Below are 15827 nucleotides of genomic sequence, written 5' to 3'. Positions count from 1 at the left end.
CCTAGGAGGAGAAATTTCACAAAATCTCTTTAAGATTCAATACTTCGCCAAATTGTACAGGCTAATTGAAATCGTACAAAATCTAGAGTTTTTATTTCGTCTATTAAACTAAACACGTTTAAAACTTAATTTCGAATCTGAATCATGACTACATAACATTACGCTAGTCTACCTACATGACAACATTATTTAGCTACGCCACGAAACTAGAGTAGTAGAGGTATACTGATATAATAATAGCAAGTTCAAGAGTACCGCCAACAACTGACTTTAAATTATCTATATCAATTTAATAGTCAATTCATACGATAGTTACCTATAAACGTATACTACATAATTAATATCTGGTCCTACATGTCATACATACATGTATCTTGGAGTCTGTGTTGTAGCTAGATACAAGTCTATAGTCCGTTAATCTTCTCTCTCCTCTCTTATCTTCTTAAAATATGTTTAGAACTGACTTATACTCTCTACTATTGTACCTGCTCTATAGTACTTGGCCACGCTAACTCCGAGACGAGGTAGCACTACCTAAGAGCATCCTTAACAGCCTATCTAAATATGATCATCTATATTTTTACTTAGGTGATCATCTAAAATAATTTTATCCTTTATATCTCTTCATACTCCAGTAGATGAGCCATATATGACATCCTTCGTATTTCTTTGGGGAATGAAAAAAGAACATCAAATATAGAGTCTCTCTCCTAATATGAATAACATCTAAAAATAGAGGATAAAATAAATGTTCTGTTGGAGCTTACTTTTTATCTCTCATCCTCTATTTTCAAGACGAAAAATTAGATATATAAAGTGTCGTGGATGCTCTAAAAGATTTGGATTGGAAATATATTTTTAGTAGATTTTTGCCTAATACTAGCAAGGTTCATGCCACAAATTGTCCTCGGTGTGCTTTCTGTCAGAAGTGGGCCCACTTGGACAGAGCACCTACCACCGAATGCCCGCATCGTCGCCGGTTTCTCTGCCGCCGTGCCATCTCCGCCGTCCACTCTCCATCCAAACCGCGCCACACCCGCCGCCCGCCCTCATGGCCACGGCCGCCGCCGCCGCCGCCTTTTCCCCACTCTCCGGCGCCTTCCTCCGCCACCGCCGCTGCTTTCCGCTCCGCCGCAGTGGACGCCTTCTCGCCGTCGCGGCTGTCTCCCCGGAAGCCCCCTCGCCTGCTCCCGCCTCGCCCCCGCCGCCGCCGGCGGCGGCTTCCCCACCGCCGCGCAAGGGCTACTTCCCGAAGCGGAACGAGGTCCTCGAGCTGACCTGCGAGGGGCTCGCGTTCAAGGGGAAGGGCGTCTGCAGGGTCGACGGCTCCAGCTTCGTCCTGCTCTGCGACGGCGCCCTCCCCGGCGAGCGCCTCGTCGCCCGCGTCCGCCGCATCCGCCGCGGCGCCTTCGCCGAGGCCGCCAAGCTCAGGACCCTCGAGCCCCACCACGACGCCGTCGACGCGCCCTGCCCCCTCGCCGCCGACTGCGGCGGCTGCAAGACTCAGTCCCTCGCGTACGCCGCGCAAGTCCGGCACAAGTACCTCCAGGTGCGCGAGCTGCTCGTGAACTTTGGCAAGTTCAATCCCAAGAAACTGGAGAGCGATGAGCCCGACGCAATCTTGAAGCCCATCGTGCCGTGCGACGAGATATTCCGGTACAGGAACAAGGTGGGTTTTTGGTTTTTGGTGTGGGGGGTTTAGGCGAAGTTTTGGGCACAAAAGATGACGCCTTTCTGTGGTACACTTGTTTGCAGATGGAATTCTCTTTCGGGACGAAGAGATGGATGAAAAGAGAGTGGAAGGAGGAGAAGGACGATGAGGTGGTGAGGGAGGAAAAGATTGAAGGTGATGGCTATTCGCTTGGATTGCACGCGCCAGGGTTCTTTGATAAGGTGCTGCATGTAGAGAAATGCTTACTGCAGAGCGAGCCAGCAGATAAGGTAAAAACTGGTCAATGATGATGTTTTGGATTCTGTGCATCTGTACTAGAATTTAAATTTAGGTTCTTGTTGAATTACACAAATTTGGCTTGAGTGTGTTTATTGAAAGTCCATTTTTTTTTGTTGATGGTTGCAGTACCACCACCATTGAACCTTTATAGTTAGATTTAGGGGGTGATAGTTGAAAAGGCTAAACGGTGTACTTGCGAACGATACATAAATTGTGAATAAAATTTTTATATACGTGTTCGTAACGAAAAAGCCAAAGCTGAAAAATAAACCACGATTAAATAAACCCCAAAATCAACTCTAAATTTAAAGTTGAGAATTCAAAATTTGGCTTATAAGCATAAGCGAAAAGATGAGTTTCTTAGTTGGTTAGCTTAGATTTGCGTTGGCATCACATCCTTATATAATTTCAGAACAAGAACAGCTCATGCTATGCATGCTGTTGATATGCTTTGGAGTTGACGTGAGTTGGACAAATAATCACTTGCGTTGCAAGGATGGTATTATTTATGAACTGATGTATCATCAACTAAAGAAGTATAGAACTATGTGACATGAAATTGTTGAAATCTAAATTGCTTGTGTCATACTACATAAAGCTACACATATTTGGAGTCAGTTTAAGTACATGCACTACACATATTTGGAGTCAGTTTAAGTACATGCACAGATACATTTTCAGGACCATCATGCTAATCATTTGGAGTTGGAAGTTATCATCAAACTAGGGAACAGAGTGGTTCTAAGGGCTTGCCTATTGGTGATGGGATGTCTATTTAAAATATCTGCTATCTTTTGGTAGGTACTTGCCATTGTTCAAGAAACCTGGATGGATCCATCTCTTGGTCTCACACCTTATGATGTGCACAAGCACATTGGGTTTCTCAAGCATCTTATGATAAGAACAGGAAGGTATGGTGCCTTTTGTGATTGTGCAGTTCCACCCATGAATCTAAGAGGCCATCTTGCATTTTGATCATACAGAAGTACATCTGTAATGGATGCAAATGTTATTCAGTATACAAGTGTGGACTTATTTCTAGCACTGTAATACTGATGAGGCGCTTTTAGAACAGAGCAAATATTTCAATCTTCAGTATAGCATTATTTGGTATTCTATCATATTACTCAAGTTAGTGCATTTGGCTTCATTACCTGCTCTGTCGACCATCTCTATCTACAAACGCATCTTGTATAATTGTTCTGTTAAAAGTAGATTTAATTGATAAAAATGGATAACTGGATAGCCAAACAAGTCATGTTGTTCCCTCAAAAAAAAAAAAAACTTTGAACCTTTCTGTTTCCGTTTGCACATTTCCTCTCTATTTGATTGTTTTGCATGGCACTTTGAACATTTGACCTTTGTCAATTTTCCAGAAACGTCAACACTGGAGTTCCAGAAGTCATGGTTAATTTTGTGACATCATGTTATAAACCAGAGCTACTGGGACCTCTTATTAACAAGATCACAGAAATACCAGAAGTCGTATGTAATTGATGCCTTCTCATTTCAAGTGTACTATGGTGTAAACTGTAATGTTTAAACTACTTCATGTGCTGTCTATGTATGTCAGTCAGAGTTCTACTGTGCATAAATTCACAAGCTTTTTTGCCAATTAAAACAAGTATTAGTCTCCAATGTTGATGCGCCTGTAGTTTTGATGTAGGTCAGCATCATGAATAATGTGAACACATCTGTTGGCAATACATCTGTGGGGGAAGAAGAATATACCTTGTATGGGAAACCGACCATTACAGAGATGTTGAGAGGACTTACATTCCAGATATCTGCCAACTCCTTTTTCCAGACTAATACAAAACAGGTTTGTTAATGTTCTGATAGGTTTGAAGTATTTAACATGCTTATGCCATGTGATTTATGTTCCAATTCATGTGTCGGTTAAAAAATGGTGTCTAGTGCTTGAGCATTTCAGCTGTTGATCAGTTACCTGCATGGTTGCATGTACTGCAGGCCGATGTTCTGTACAAGCTTATCGGGGACTCTGCTGGGCTTAAGGGAGATGGCTCTGAGATTATTCTTGACTTATTCTGTGGAACCGGAACCATTGGTTTGACCCTTGCAAGAAGGTATTTTTCTTGCTATTCTCGTGTTATTAGAAAGCAGTTGCTACCAACTATGTGAAGCCAATTCTTTTCATTTGTATCAAGTTATAACACAAAACTCATTGTTCTGGTAGCTCATTTATTTAAAAGCATGGTTAGTAAACATTCTTCTGATTTGACCAGGGCAAAGCACGTATATGGATATGAAGTTGTTCCAGAAGCCATTGCAGATGCTAAAAAGAATGCTAAGCTGAATGGTATCAGCAATGCTACATTTGTTCAGGGAGACCTTAATAAAATCAATGAAACATTTGGGAAGGAATTTCCTAAGCCTGACATAATCATATCAGGTTTGTCTTGGCTCATATCTTTTACTACATACTTTTTAGCAATTCAAGGTATTCCTGGTTAGTAGAGTTTACGGTGCTTTGCTCTATATCCTAATAGACATCATTAAATTTCCAGATCCTAATCGGCCAGGGATGCACATGAAACTAATCAAGTGGCTACTAGAAGTTAAATCCCCTCGAATAGTGTATGTTTCGTGTAATCCAGCTACCTGTGCACGTGATTTGGATTACTTATGTCATGGCGTGGTACGTTTTTCCCTGATATTGCACATGCCCATTACCTTGTATTATTTTAGCTCTGCTAGTGCATAGTCACTTAAATTAAATAATTAATTTGTGTGCAGGAGGATAAAGATTTGAGAGGATGCTACCAGCTGAAGACTGTAGTACCTGTAGATATGTTCCCCCACACTCCTCATATCGAGTGTATCTGCGTGCTAGAGCTGTGTTGATTGTCTGTTTTGTTCAGCTGAAAACAAGCACAGGGATTTCAAACATGCTCCATCTTGTCCTCATTTCCTGACAATTAGGTGATTATTTATGTCTTATGCTCTATATTTACTGTTGATATGCTGGGAAGAGAGTTTTTTTTTTTTGCCTTTGATGTGATATAATGCACAAAGTTTCATAATGAGGTATTTGATCTGGCATTTCCCATATGTGATATAAAGCACCTGATTGAGGAACCTGTTTTCTTCTCTTTTATGACAGACTTGCAGATCGGATGGTGGTCTTACAAGCCATGGAGTTGGTGTTTTTTTTTACTAAAGCCTGTTTAGAGTTACAAGATACTTGAAGATCACGTTTTGGGTTTCATGGTAGTACAGCTGGGAGTATGCTGCTTCGCTGAATGAATTCTTCAGTTGACATATCTCATGCCTGCAGATTAAGAGGAGAGGTTCTCTTAAAGAACAAACAGATGAGAAGGGATTTTGATGTAGCTCATCAACCTGAATTGTGATTGGAGCTACCCATACGTTAAAGAAATTGTTTTCTGATTCTTTTCTTGTGGCTAAAATTGCATCTAATGCTAAATTTTATTTTTTTGTTCTTCGTTTTATATATGGCAATTGATTGATATTTTTGGAATTTTGGCTACCACTGATGAGCTGCAGCTAACTATATCGAAGAGTTTCTCATACTCTTGTAGGGCACAGAACTAGAAGCAAAAGGCATGAAAGTTTGAGTTGGTAGCCATCTTCTTTTTCTTTTTTCTTCTTTTTCTTTTTTCTTTTTCTGTACGAGATCCCTCAAATCTACAAATGGGCCAACCAATTAGTCTGGAAAAAATCAATAAAGAAAAATGTTTATTTTATAGATTTTGTATCTAGAATAAAAACAACGGCCATGCCTTGTTTCAGAGGGCTGCGTTCGTTTGGAGTTGTTTTGGGATAATTTACCCAAACGCGGAAAACATATCAATAGATTAGTACATAAGTAATTGATTATTAATTATAAAAAATTAAAAATAGATTAATATGATATTTTGAAACAACTTTTTTATATAAAATTTTCACAAAAATACACCGTTTAGTGGTTTGGGAAGCGTATACACGAAAAACAAGCGAATATGAATAAGTTATCTCGGCAGCCAAACATGGCCCTAGAGATCTAGAGCATCTTTAAGATAATGGCTAAATTTTGGCTCTCCAAACTAAAATTTAGTCATTCATTTTAGTTTTGGCAAGTCGAATTCATAGAGCATCTCCAAGAGACTATCCATCTTCATTCTCCAAATCCTGGCAAGAGGAGGATGACAAGAGGGTCCCACCCATGTGGGACCCACGGATAGCAATTGTGCTAGTAGGGGAATGGGTTGCTAGATTTGATCATTGAGGATTCAAGTTTAACCATTCAAATAACATGCCAAGTCAAATAGTCAGTCTTTTGGAGGATATTTTTTTTAAAAAAAATTGTCAAATATAAGTATGTGGCTATTCTCTTGGAGATGCTCTAAAGAAGTAGTCTTCCTGTTCATTTTCTAGATTTTGTATCTACTAATCTCAGAATCTAAATGGGAATATGTTTTATTTAGCGGAGTTGAAGATTTTTTTTGAGTAGCTGCTTCAGCCAAATTAGAGGTCAATGATGTTTATGATACTTACATAATTTAATGTAGGGTTTTTGCCCCCACACTAGTGAAAAGTATAATAAAAATTAAGGAGTTATCTGGTTTTTGAGTAAATAACTGGCCAAAAGGTCTTGTGAAAAATGGTTGGACCAATGCTTGGATTTACTTCCAAAAGTTTGCAGTGCCTTTGCTAATGAACATCAGAATAAACGGTGGATTGTATGTGATACATTTCAAAACTTTTGGGTACATATGCTAAGAACTGAAGATATTTGATAGCTTGAAGGTACATACGAAGTACTCATTATGCAGAAGATACACGAATGCCTGTGCCGTTGATTGATTGAACAAAGTATATGCTAGTACCGTTCAATACAAATTTCTACTAGTGATATGGAAGTTACTAGTAATCTAGTATAATTCAATTGTTGGTGGATTGGTAGAGAGACAAGATATACTTCATATAAAGAAACAATTTAATTGAGAGGTACGTTTTGTTGCACCCAAAGCGTGAATACATGAGCCGAACAAGGATCTCATAGTTATGTAATGTAACGTAACAAGAGATGAATATATATTACTTCTCACATTCAATCTCATCAGGCACGTTCGAATCGGCTCTTCGGCTGAGGGCCTATTTAGTTCTTAATTTTCTTTTACCGAATCTTTAGACACCTAAATAAAACATTAAATATATACGAACATTAAAAGTTATGGGGGAAATCGTGAGACAACATTTTTAAGTCTAATTAGACATGATTAGCCATAAGCGCTACATTAATCAACATGTGCTAGTGACGACTTAATTAGACTCAAAAGATACGTCTCGTGGTTTTTAGGTAGAATCTAAAATTTATTTTATAATTAAACTACGTTTAATACTTCAAATATGTAATCGTTCATATTGATGTGTCTCTCTCCTAAAAATTTTTTGTGAACTAAATGCAGCCTAAGAGTTACATTTGGGTACAAAATAAGATGTAGTTACCACATATTTAATTGAGTATTAATTATTACAAATATATAACGCCGTTTACGTTTACGTAGTGATGACTTATTAAAAAATAAATAGGACGAATGATCAAACGTAAATATAAAATTAATAGAGTCATATAAAAGTATTGATTTAATTTTTTTAAAGATAATATATTAGACATTATAGCTGTTTCATCCATATTTCTCCGGCTTATCACCAACCAATCAGGGTCTGATGGTTGGGTTGATTCCTCTAACATTAAGGTGATATTAAATTATTTAAATTTCTCCCAGAGCCAAAAAAAAAAAATCAACCTTCATTTGGAACACGAGAACGCTTCCACCGGTGAGAGAAGAACACATGTCGGGGGACGGCGGCGACCCCTTCGATTCTCTACCGCCGGCGATCGCCGCCGACGTCCTCGCCCTCGTCGCCGACGCCGCCGACATCGGGGCATGCCGCCTCGCCTCGCGGGCACTCCTCGCGGCCTCCTACGCCTGCTCCCGGGTCCGCCTCCGCGCCGCCGCCCTCGCACGGCGACGCGGCGGGGGGCGGGGTGAGCCCCGCCGCCGCCCTGCCATCCGAGCGGCCGCCGGGAACGTCGCGTCCCTCCTCGGGCCGCACCTCCGCTCCCTCGAGCTCGACGCGTCCGAGGGCTGGGGCCACCCGGACGACGCGACGTGGGTGGAGGAGGGTGAGTTCGACGAGGGCGACGACCTGCACCTCACGGCCCGGGAGACCGTGGTGGCGTGGGCGGGTACCGCCGCCGGCCCCGCTCTCCGGGCGGTAGATGTCGCCGACTACTGGCCGCAGTCGTGCTGGCGGAAGGCGGAGGCGCTACCTGTCATCTCCCACTTCTGTAAGCTCCTCTCTCTCTGCATTTTTACTGTTTGTTTCATCTTCCTGCCGATATAAACTCTGTGTTAAAAATCTCGTTGTAGAGTTAGCTTCTCACGTTGGTTGAACTGTAGTCTTGGTGGATATAGAAACTGAACTTTTGGTGAAAAGTGAAAACTTTATGTTGTCCAGTTAGGATTGATGGAGAAAACTGATCACTCATTCATTTATCGAATTATGGAAGAGATTCAAAGTTGTGCTGAAATATGATTGCTATTTTGCTACTGGAATCTGGGGAATTTGTGCTACGCATTACCAGTCCACTCCATAGCAAGAATTAATCAAATAGTTTGATCACCAAGGAAAAATTATGATATAATGATCTCATGGCAATATGGCCGCATGCCAGTTGAACCTATTGCTCATAGATTTGGGTATTTGTGGGCTATTAGATTTTTCACTTATGCGTAGAGCTTTAAAGGGTGGCTGAATATTTTCATTCCTCTCACTAGCCCAATTTGAATCAAATGCAGCCATTTGACCATTTCATTTAACGCCATGAACAATCAGAAACAAGTACATCCTGTTTGACTCAACATTATCATGTCAAAACTTGATCTTGCATACGTTATGTGGGAATCCCAAGCAAATAAACATATGCTTTTAAGAACATTTGATTATATAGATATTTAATTGATCAACTTGACCCTCCTTGCCTCCTTGGTGTGATCTCTGATTGAAACTTTGTCTATGCAGGTAGTAATCTTATGAAATTGCGTCTGAAAAATGCATGGCTATCCGTTGATGGGCTCAGGATAATGCCTAATCTTACTCATCTGACACTTGAGTTCATCAGATTAGATGATGAGGACCTCAACAAATTGAACGAGTGCTTCCCTTGCCTTCAGATCCTCAATCTTATTGGGGTTGGAGGGCTTAAAGACCCCAAAATTTGCCTTCATCAACTAAATACTTGCCACTGGGAGGTATCAAATGTTCCAAGATCTTTAACTATCCATGCACCTAACTTGGTTCATCTTGAGTTGAAATGTGTTCGACCAGATATGCTCATTTTGGATACTCCATCCATGTCTACTCTGAAGTTAACAATGGACAAACTTGGACCAAATGCCATAGTTGATGGCCTTGCGAGTTTAAAAAATCTGAGGGTAGAGTCATTGGATCTCAAGTCCCTATTGCAGGTATTCATCGACAATCGTGATATCACTACATTAGAGCTTGAGCTGCCCGCCTCTACAAAGGACTATGAACTTTTTGAAGCAGTGAAGCCTGAGTATCTTCTGCAGCTGTTTGCCAGCATCAGCGAAGTCAAGTTGGCCCCACGATTTTCTCGTGAAATGATGCGTTGCCTAATCTTGTGCACCATCAATCACTTTAGAAGCCGTTCGAGGAGACTTCTGTTGCATCTACCACCAGTGAAGGATGTTCCTCTGCTTGCACCCTTGTTTGAGAACTGTGCTCCATCTTGCGAGGTGACTATTCTTTTCCATGCCGATTCCAGTGATGATATCCGCCGAGCCGTGGCATCAATTTGGACACAAAGGTTTCCGGAGATCATATGGCAGTGGGGTACCTGGAACTAATCACGCATATATGCATCGACATGGAGATAAAGGATCACAGAACTAACACTACATCTGGTACCTTCTGTTAACGTAGTAGACTCTTTCGAAGTGTTATAAACTGTTAGGTTTGCTGTTGCTTAATTTTGGTGAATAGATGGATGCTCAATTGCACATAGGGCTCTGTTTTGCTCATTGCACCTATACACAAAATGTGGTAAGATAACTTACTTTTGGCTAGTCTCTGTGCTTGATCTACCCCTTCTGTTGTACAACTCACTTAATGTTGAAATTATTTAGTACTTGTAACCTAGAATCTGCTAAATTGTGTTTTTGATAGGCTATCTGCATACCATGATATTGCTTCCTCAGTCCCTCTGCAGGTTAGCATGTAGATCAAGCATTTCCTTGTCAATAGTGTACAGTGTTATCTTCATCTCTTACATATATATGATCCTCATTTACAGTGTATCTTCATGTACGTTCCAACCCATCTGCACATACATATATATGATCCTCCGAATACATTAATACACAAAGAAAAGAAAAATGGACGTGCAGGATGGCGTCTACCTCTCATGCAGATGCAGTGATGCCTAATCTGGTGATTAACTATGGCGGCTAATGTGATTAGCCGGAGTCCGTTTCGGTTTCCTTTTCCCGCCAAATTGCTCATGCGCAGAGGCACCAGTTGCACCGGCAGACGGTGGGGCAGGAGCAGCGGCAGTCGCAGCACCACCACTGCCGCCACCGGCGGCAGCAGCAGCACGACGACCAGGAGCAGGAGCAGGCGAACCAGCAGCAGCCGCAGTACTCGCCGCAGCAGCAGCACCACCTCGACGTCCGCCGCTGCCGCTCCTCCTCCGTCGTCATCTCCTCGAACGACGGCACCGGCGGCGGCGACTGCTGCTCCAGCTCCTTCTGCAGCGGCTGGTACATCCCGCTGCCGCCGCCGCCGTACTCCCTCTTCCTCGGCGACGTCGTCGTCTCCGGCAATCTGCGAGGGGGTATTGTATTCGTCGTGTCAGCTCGGGGAACGGGTGAGAGGTGAGATCAAGGGGACGAGACGGGACGGCCATGGCGTGTGTACATGGGGAAGGCGAAGGAGAAGTTGCTGGAGCTGCCGGCGGAGCCGCTCTCGTGGCGCCGGAACGCGATGGCCGCCTTCTGCTTGGCCCTGTCGCTGCTCCCGCCGCCGCTGGAGTCCGACCTCCCGCTGCCGGGTGACCCCTCCGCGACGGTCGCCAGCCTCCAGTCCGGCTGGTCCGCGCCGCCGGCCGCCGCCATCGCCTCGTCGTAGAAGTAGTCGAAGTGCGACCTGCTCTCGCCGGCGTAGAACCCGCAGAGGTCGGTGGACGGCCTGGCGCCGTGGATGCTGAACAGCGACTCGTTGGACGCCACGCTCCACTCCGCCTGCGACGACGACGGCGGCTTGGCCTGGAAGATGGACGCCGGGATCCTCCCCGGATCGAACCCCGCCGCCGGGGCGGGCTCTGCCGCCGGCTGCGCCATGGTCTGGACCTCCGGCGCCTGCGTCGTCAACCCGGGTACGCCGCCGTCCTCCACGACAGGGGAGTCGGCGGCCTGGGCCGGCGGCTGCTGCGGCCATGACGCCCAATCGTCTGGTCTAACCACTGGACCGTCACCGGGAACGACGGCCTCATCGTCAGGTCGTCTGACCACCGCGCCGTCACCGGAAGCGACGGCGGCCTCATCGTCCGGTAATCTGACCACCGCGCCGTCACCGGAAGCGGCGGCCTCCTCGTCGGGTCGCCTAACCACCGCACCGTCACCGGAAGCGACAGCCTCATCGCCCGGCGAGGTGACGACCACCACCAACGGGATGCTGCTGGTCTCTACCGCGTCGGGATGGAACAAGTTCTCCGCCTTCGACGCCTCCGACGAGGATGACGAAGACGACGACGACGACGACGACGACCGCCTATCAGGCCTATCGCCAGCAGCCTCCTCCTCCACCGCATCCGACGGCAGCATTTCTACCGAAGGCGTAGACACCTCGGCAGTCTCCGTCGACGACGGCGCCGGCGGCGAGCCGGGCTGGGGCTCCATGACCACGCCCTGTCATCCACGACACTAGCACCATGATCACGCAAGATTCTTGGCCTTCTCGACATGACACGAAACAGCACGAAATCAAATCATCGAATTCTCGGTGTCTCACCTGAGGAGGAAGAAGAGGGGGCCGGAGCCCCGACTCGAAATGGCGGGAGGAGTCCGTCGATCGGACGCAACCGTTGCGGGTAAAGAGGGGGGCACACCGCCGTCCCGTCTCGAAGCTATTTTTGGTTGACTCGTCGCGCTGCAAATTCCCGCGCTACGAGCCCGGGAAACCACCCAATTCGCAGCACGAAACCATTACTCAAACCATCGTCAAGCCGCCATTTGTGAATAATGATTTCTTGGAGTTATTATTGTAGTTTTGTGAAATATATGGCTAAATTTGCAGCAAAGTGATGGTTTTGATTTAATAGTTGTACTTTTGATTTAATAGTTTGGGGAATAAATTTGCAGCCTGGGCCGCAAGTAACAGCTCTTCTGTCCGGCTCGATATGGGCCTCCGAACCTCGGCCCAGATTTGATGGGCATCGCACATAAACTTGCGACATTAATCCCCAAACTAAAGGAGAAATTCATCAAGGAAAATCGAACAAAAATTGATGGATCGAGGAAATTAAACTCAAGCACTGAACCGGGCTTCCATGGATTCAGAATTCAACTGCATCATCGCAAGAACAAAAAAGAGAAAAAAAATGGCAACACCACCATGGATCATTCTCATGCATAAGCAGCCCAAGCTTGAAGCTTAAATTTCATACAAGAGACGACGACGACACGGATTGGCATGGCTACCATGCATGCATCAACCATCGTCGAGTAGTAGTAACTCTCCTAACCGTTTTGCTTACTGAATTAACCTAGGTGATTAACACTACGCTAGTAATGACTTCTTCTACTGGCCGCGTGCTTGGAAGCTAGTAGCTCTCAAAAAAAAGATAACTTTGGTGCAACTAGGAACAACAGATGAAACTCGAGCGATGTGTAGATTAGTGGCGAGTTGCTGCTGCCAATGGCGGGCGATGGCGACGAGCTAGATGGAGAGGTGCGGCCACCCCATGGCCCAGATGCCCTCCGGCACCGCCTGCGACACCGGCGGGTGTGGGTGCGTCGGCGGCGGGTGTGCGGGCGGCGCAGGAGAAGGAGCCGGCGGCGCCATGCCTAAGAGGAAGCCGGTGGTGGTGAAGTGGCCGCCGGGGAGGGGCGCCGGCGTGGGCGCGAGCAGCGAGGTGAAGCTGCCGCCGAGGTCGAGCAGCCGGCGGTCGGGGTCCATGGACGTCAGGGGCAGCGGGGTCGCCAGGAACGGCAGCTCGTACGGCGCCGGCGGCAGGAGCGGCAGCGGCAGCGCGGCGGACACCGAGACGTGCCCCGCCGGCGCCGGAGCCGGCGCCTGCTGCACCGGAGGAGGAGGAGGAGGAGTAGGAGTAGGAGTAGGAGTAGGAGGAGCGTGCGTGGCGCCGGCGCCGGCGCCCGCGCGCTTGCGGCGGCTGGCGCAGGCCGGGGTGGCCTTCCGCGTGCCGCCGCCGACGGGGACGTTGCGGAGCGCGCCGCCGCGGGTCCAGTAGCGGCGGCAGCCCTTGCAGAAGTGCCGCGGCTGCGCCAGGTTGTAGTTGTTGTAGTAGCAGAACTTGGTGTTCGTCGACTCGCACCGCGGGCACGGCAGCCCCTCCGGCTCCGACCTCGCCCCTCCTCCCACCGCACCGCCACCCCCACCCCCTCCCGCCGCCGCCGCCGCCGTCCTCCCCTCCACCACCTCCATAGCAGCACACCTCACTCACTCCACCGCCGGCAGGCAAAAAGATCAAGAAATGCACAGCCTTTTCTTGCCGGACAACACCACTATATACCAGAGCTTGGCAGCAAAAGGAAGCCAAGGAAGAAGACAAGGTGGAGGCGGGCGGGGAGCAGGACATGTACAAGAAGCATCTCGCTGAGCTGCTGCTCTGCTCTGATGGCGTCGCAGAGGCGGGCAGAGGTGGCAGATGGAGACTCTGTTGGAACAGAGGGGTGTTTGATCGCCGCTGGCGATTCGGGGGCAGGGACTTCTATTCCGGGGAAGGCGACAAGATAGGTTGATGCCTTATTCAGTTCTCAAAATTTTTTTCCCAAAAACAACACATCGAATTTTTAGACACCTAAATAAAACATTAAACATAGATGAATCAAAAAAACTAATTACACAGTTATGGAAGAAATCTAGAGACTAATATTTTGAGCCTAATTAGTCCATGATTAGCCATAAGTGCTACAGTAACCAGCATGTGCTAATGACGGATTAATTATACTCAAAAGATTCGTCTCTCGGTTTCTAAACTAGCCGTGAAATTCGTTTTTTTATTCGTATCTGAAAACCACTTCCGATATTTGGACAAACATTTAACGTAACATTTGTTCTAAAAATTTTCTCAATAAACACCGCCTGAGACCTGTGGTTCGCGGCTCAGGGTTTGGTTTGGAACCGCCAGTCAAAGAGAGCGTTTGGTTTGTTGCAGAATGTTGCAGCAGCTGCTGCCATGGCCGCATTTCTTGTTTGATTCTCTCTACTCCACATCGCCTCTACTAGTAGGAGTAGTACTCTAGTGTATTTGCATGCAAACTGCCAGTGTCATTGCAATCGCCAATCCGTGTGATTAGCGGCAACCAAACACCGTATGATCATTGTTGCTGTAGGTAGTACTGTAACCGCCATATTTTCTCCAGTCACTTGGCCGAGAGAAGTATTCGAACCATTTTTCGTCTCGTATGATTGTTTTTCTTCTCATGCGAATATAGAGTATGGATTTGGGTTCGCAAACAATATTAGATTGTTGAGTAGAAATTAAGGTTGAAGAGAAAATAATATAGTTCCTCTATCCCTAAATATTTAATGTTGTTGATTTTTTTATACGCGTTTGATTATTCATCTTATTAAAAAATTATATAATTATTAATTACTTTCATATCATTTTACTTATTGTAAAATATACTTTTATGCACATATATATAGCTTTACATATTTTTTTAAAAAAATAAATAAATCAAATGGTTAAACATATGTCAAAAAATCAACAGTATCAAATAGCTAGAGAAGGAGGGAGTACAACTTAATAAATAACAAATAGATGGGGTAAGATGGCAGGGAGAGATAAATATAAATAATATTGAATGTAAGATGATCGATGGGATAAGTACTTTCTCTGTGTTTTTACACTTTTAAGTTTTGAATTTACGTGTGACCATTTGTTTTATTTAAATTTTTTATGCAAATATATAAAATAATAAGTCACGCTTAAAGTTTCTTGAGTAATAAAATAAATTATAATATAATAATAATAATTATAAGAAATAAGACTAATAGTCCAACATATATTCAAGAATCAACAGCGTCAAATAATAAATATGAGAAGTCGTCGAGTCAGGACAAGTCCAAAGCCAGCTGACGAGCATCGGAGGAGGATGTACTACACTCAAGAATACACTCAAGAAGAGTACATAAGATTGGTATGTATTTGTTGCACATGTAAATTCATCGTAACATATGTTTGTGATGGAATAGGTAGAAGTATTAGCTGAATTGCAGTTGATTTTCTCGGGAATGTGTTGCCTGATTTATGGAAGATGAGATATGACATGATTTGTTAGTGATACGTTGATATGTGTTGTGGTTAATTGAAAGAGGCTTAAGGAGAAACCTGACATAGAAATTGTAGCTTTGTAGGATTGTTGTGGTTAACTGTGTGATCGATACTGTGCACTTGCCTATGTCATACATTGTCTTTTCCTATAAACACAAACATGTCAGTGTATAGCTGAATAACTTGACTGATCCAATATTAGGCAATTCAATAAAAGGTGAAACATACCGGTCCAAGGTTGCTGAGGTTTACAACTCCACTACACAAGACAATAGGAGGCGGGAGATGCAGCATTTGAAGGGACAT

General features: G+C 44.8%; 4 protein-coding genes across 5 annotated transcripts; 2 read left to right on the top strand and 2 right to left on the bottom strand.

Annotated features, from left to right (window-relative positions):
* Positions 1–950: 950 nt before the first annotated feature.
* LOC102721887 (uncharacterized RNA methyltransferase BH0687) lies at positions 951–5363 on the top strand. Its single transcript, XM_006645531.3, has 10 exons — positions 951–1669; positions 1756–1941; positions 2753–2862; positions 3328–3436; positions 3618–3773; positions 3923–4038; positions 4198–4364; positions 4480–4610; positions 4709–4894; positions 5076–5363. The coding sequence occupies exons 1-9, from the start codon at positions 962–964 to the stop codon at positions 4814–4816; spliced, it is 1791 nt and encodes a 596-aa protein (XP_006645594.2). The 5' UTR covers positions 951–961; the 3' UTR covers positions 4817–4894; positions 5076–5363.
* Positions 5364–7723: 2360 nt separating this feature from the next.
* On the top strand, positions 7724–10203 carry LOC102701764 (F-box/LRR-repeat protein At4g29420). Its single transcript, XM_015841412.2, has 2 exons — positions 7724–8270; positions 9005–10203. The coding sequence occupies exons 1-2, from the start codon at positions 7772–7774 to the stop codon at positions 9850–9852; spliced, it is 1347 nt and encodes a 448-aa protein (XP_015696898.2). The 5' UTR covers positions 7724–7771; the 3' UTR covers positions 9853–10203.
* LOC102721604 lies at positions 9419–12080 on the bottom strand. 2 transcript variants are annotated; one of them, XR_005810982.1, is made up of 3 exons: positions 10922–12047; positions 10405–10828; positions 9419–10325 (listed from the first exon to the last, which is right to left on the bottom strand). XR_005810982.1 is itself a non-coding variant. In XM_040519931.1 (3 exons), exons 2-3 carry the CDS (start codon positions 11899–11901, stop codon positions 10504–10506), a joined length of 1305 nt encoding a protein of 434 aa, XP_040375865.1. In that variant the 5' UTR covers positions 11902–11910; positions 12014–12080; the 3' UTR covers positions 9419–10503. The 2 variants fall into 2 exon arrangements, 1 of the variants encoding a protein (XP_040375865.1); XM_040519931.1 differs by having other exon boundaries at positions 9419–10828; positions 10922–11910; positions 12014–12080.
* Positions 12081–12717: 637 nt separating this feature from the next.
* Positions 12718–15827, bottom strand: LOC121055451 (dof zinc finger protein DOF3.1-like). The gene is made up of 2 exons (XM_040527923.1): positions 15750–15827; positions 12718–13579 (listed from the first exon to the last, which is right to left on the bottom strand). The coding sequence occupies exons 1-2, from the start codon at positions 15825–15827 to the stop codon at positions 12941–12943; spliced, it is 717 nt and encodes a 238-aa protein (XP_040383857.1). The 3' UTR covers positions 12718–12940.

This window comes from Oryza brachyantha, chromosome 1 (genome assembly GCF_000231095.2).
Source record: "Oryza brachyantha chromosome 1, ObraRS2, whole genome shotgun sequence".
In the NCBI taxonomy this organism is placed as follows: domain Eukaryota; kingdom Viridiplantae; phylum Streptophyta; class Magnoliopsida; order Poales; family Poaceae; genus Oryza; species Oryza brachyantha.
This window is presented reverse-complemented; position numbering and strand designations above follow the sequence as displayed.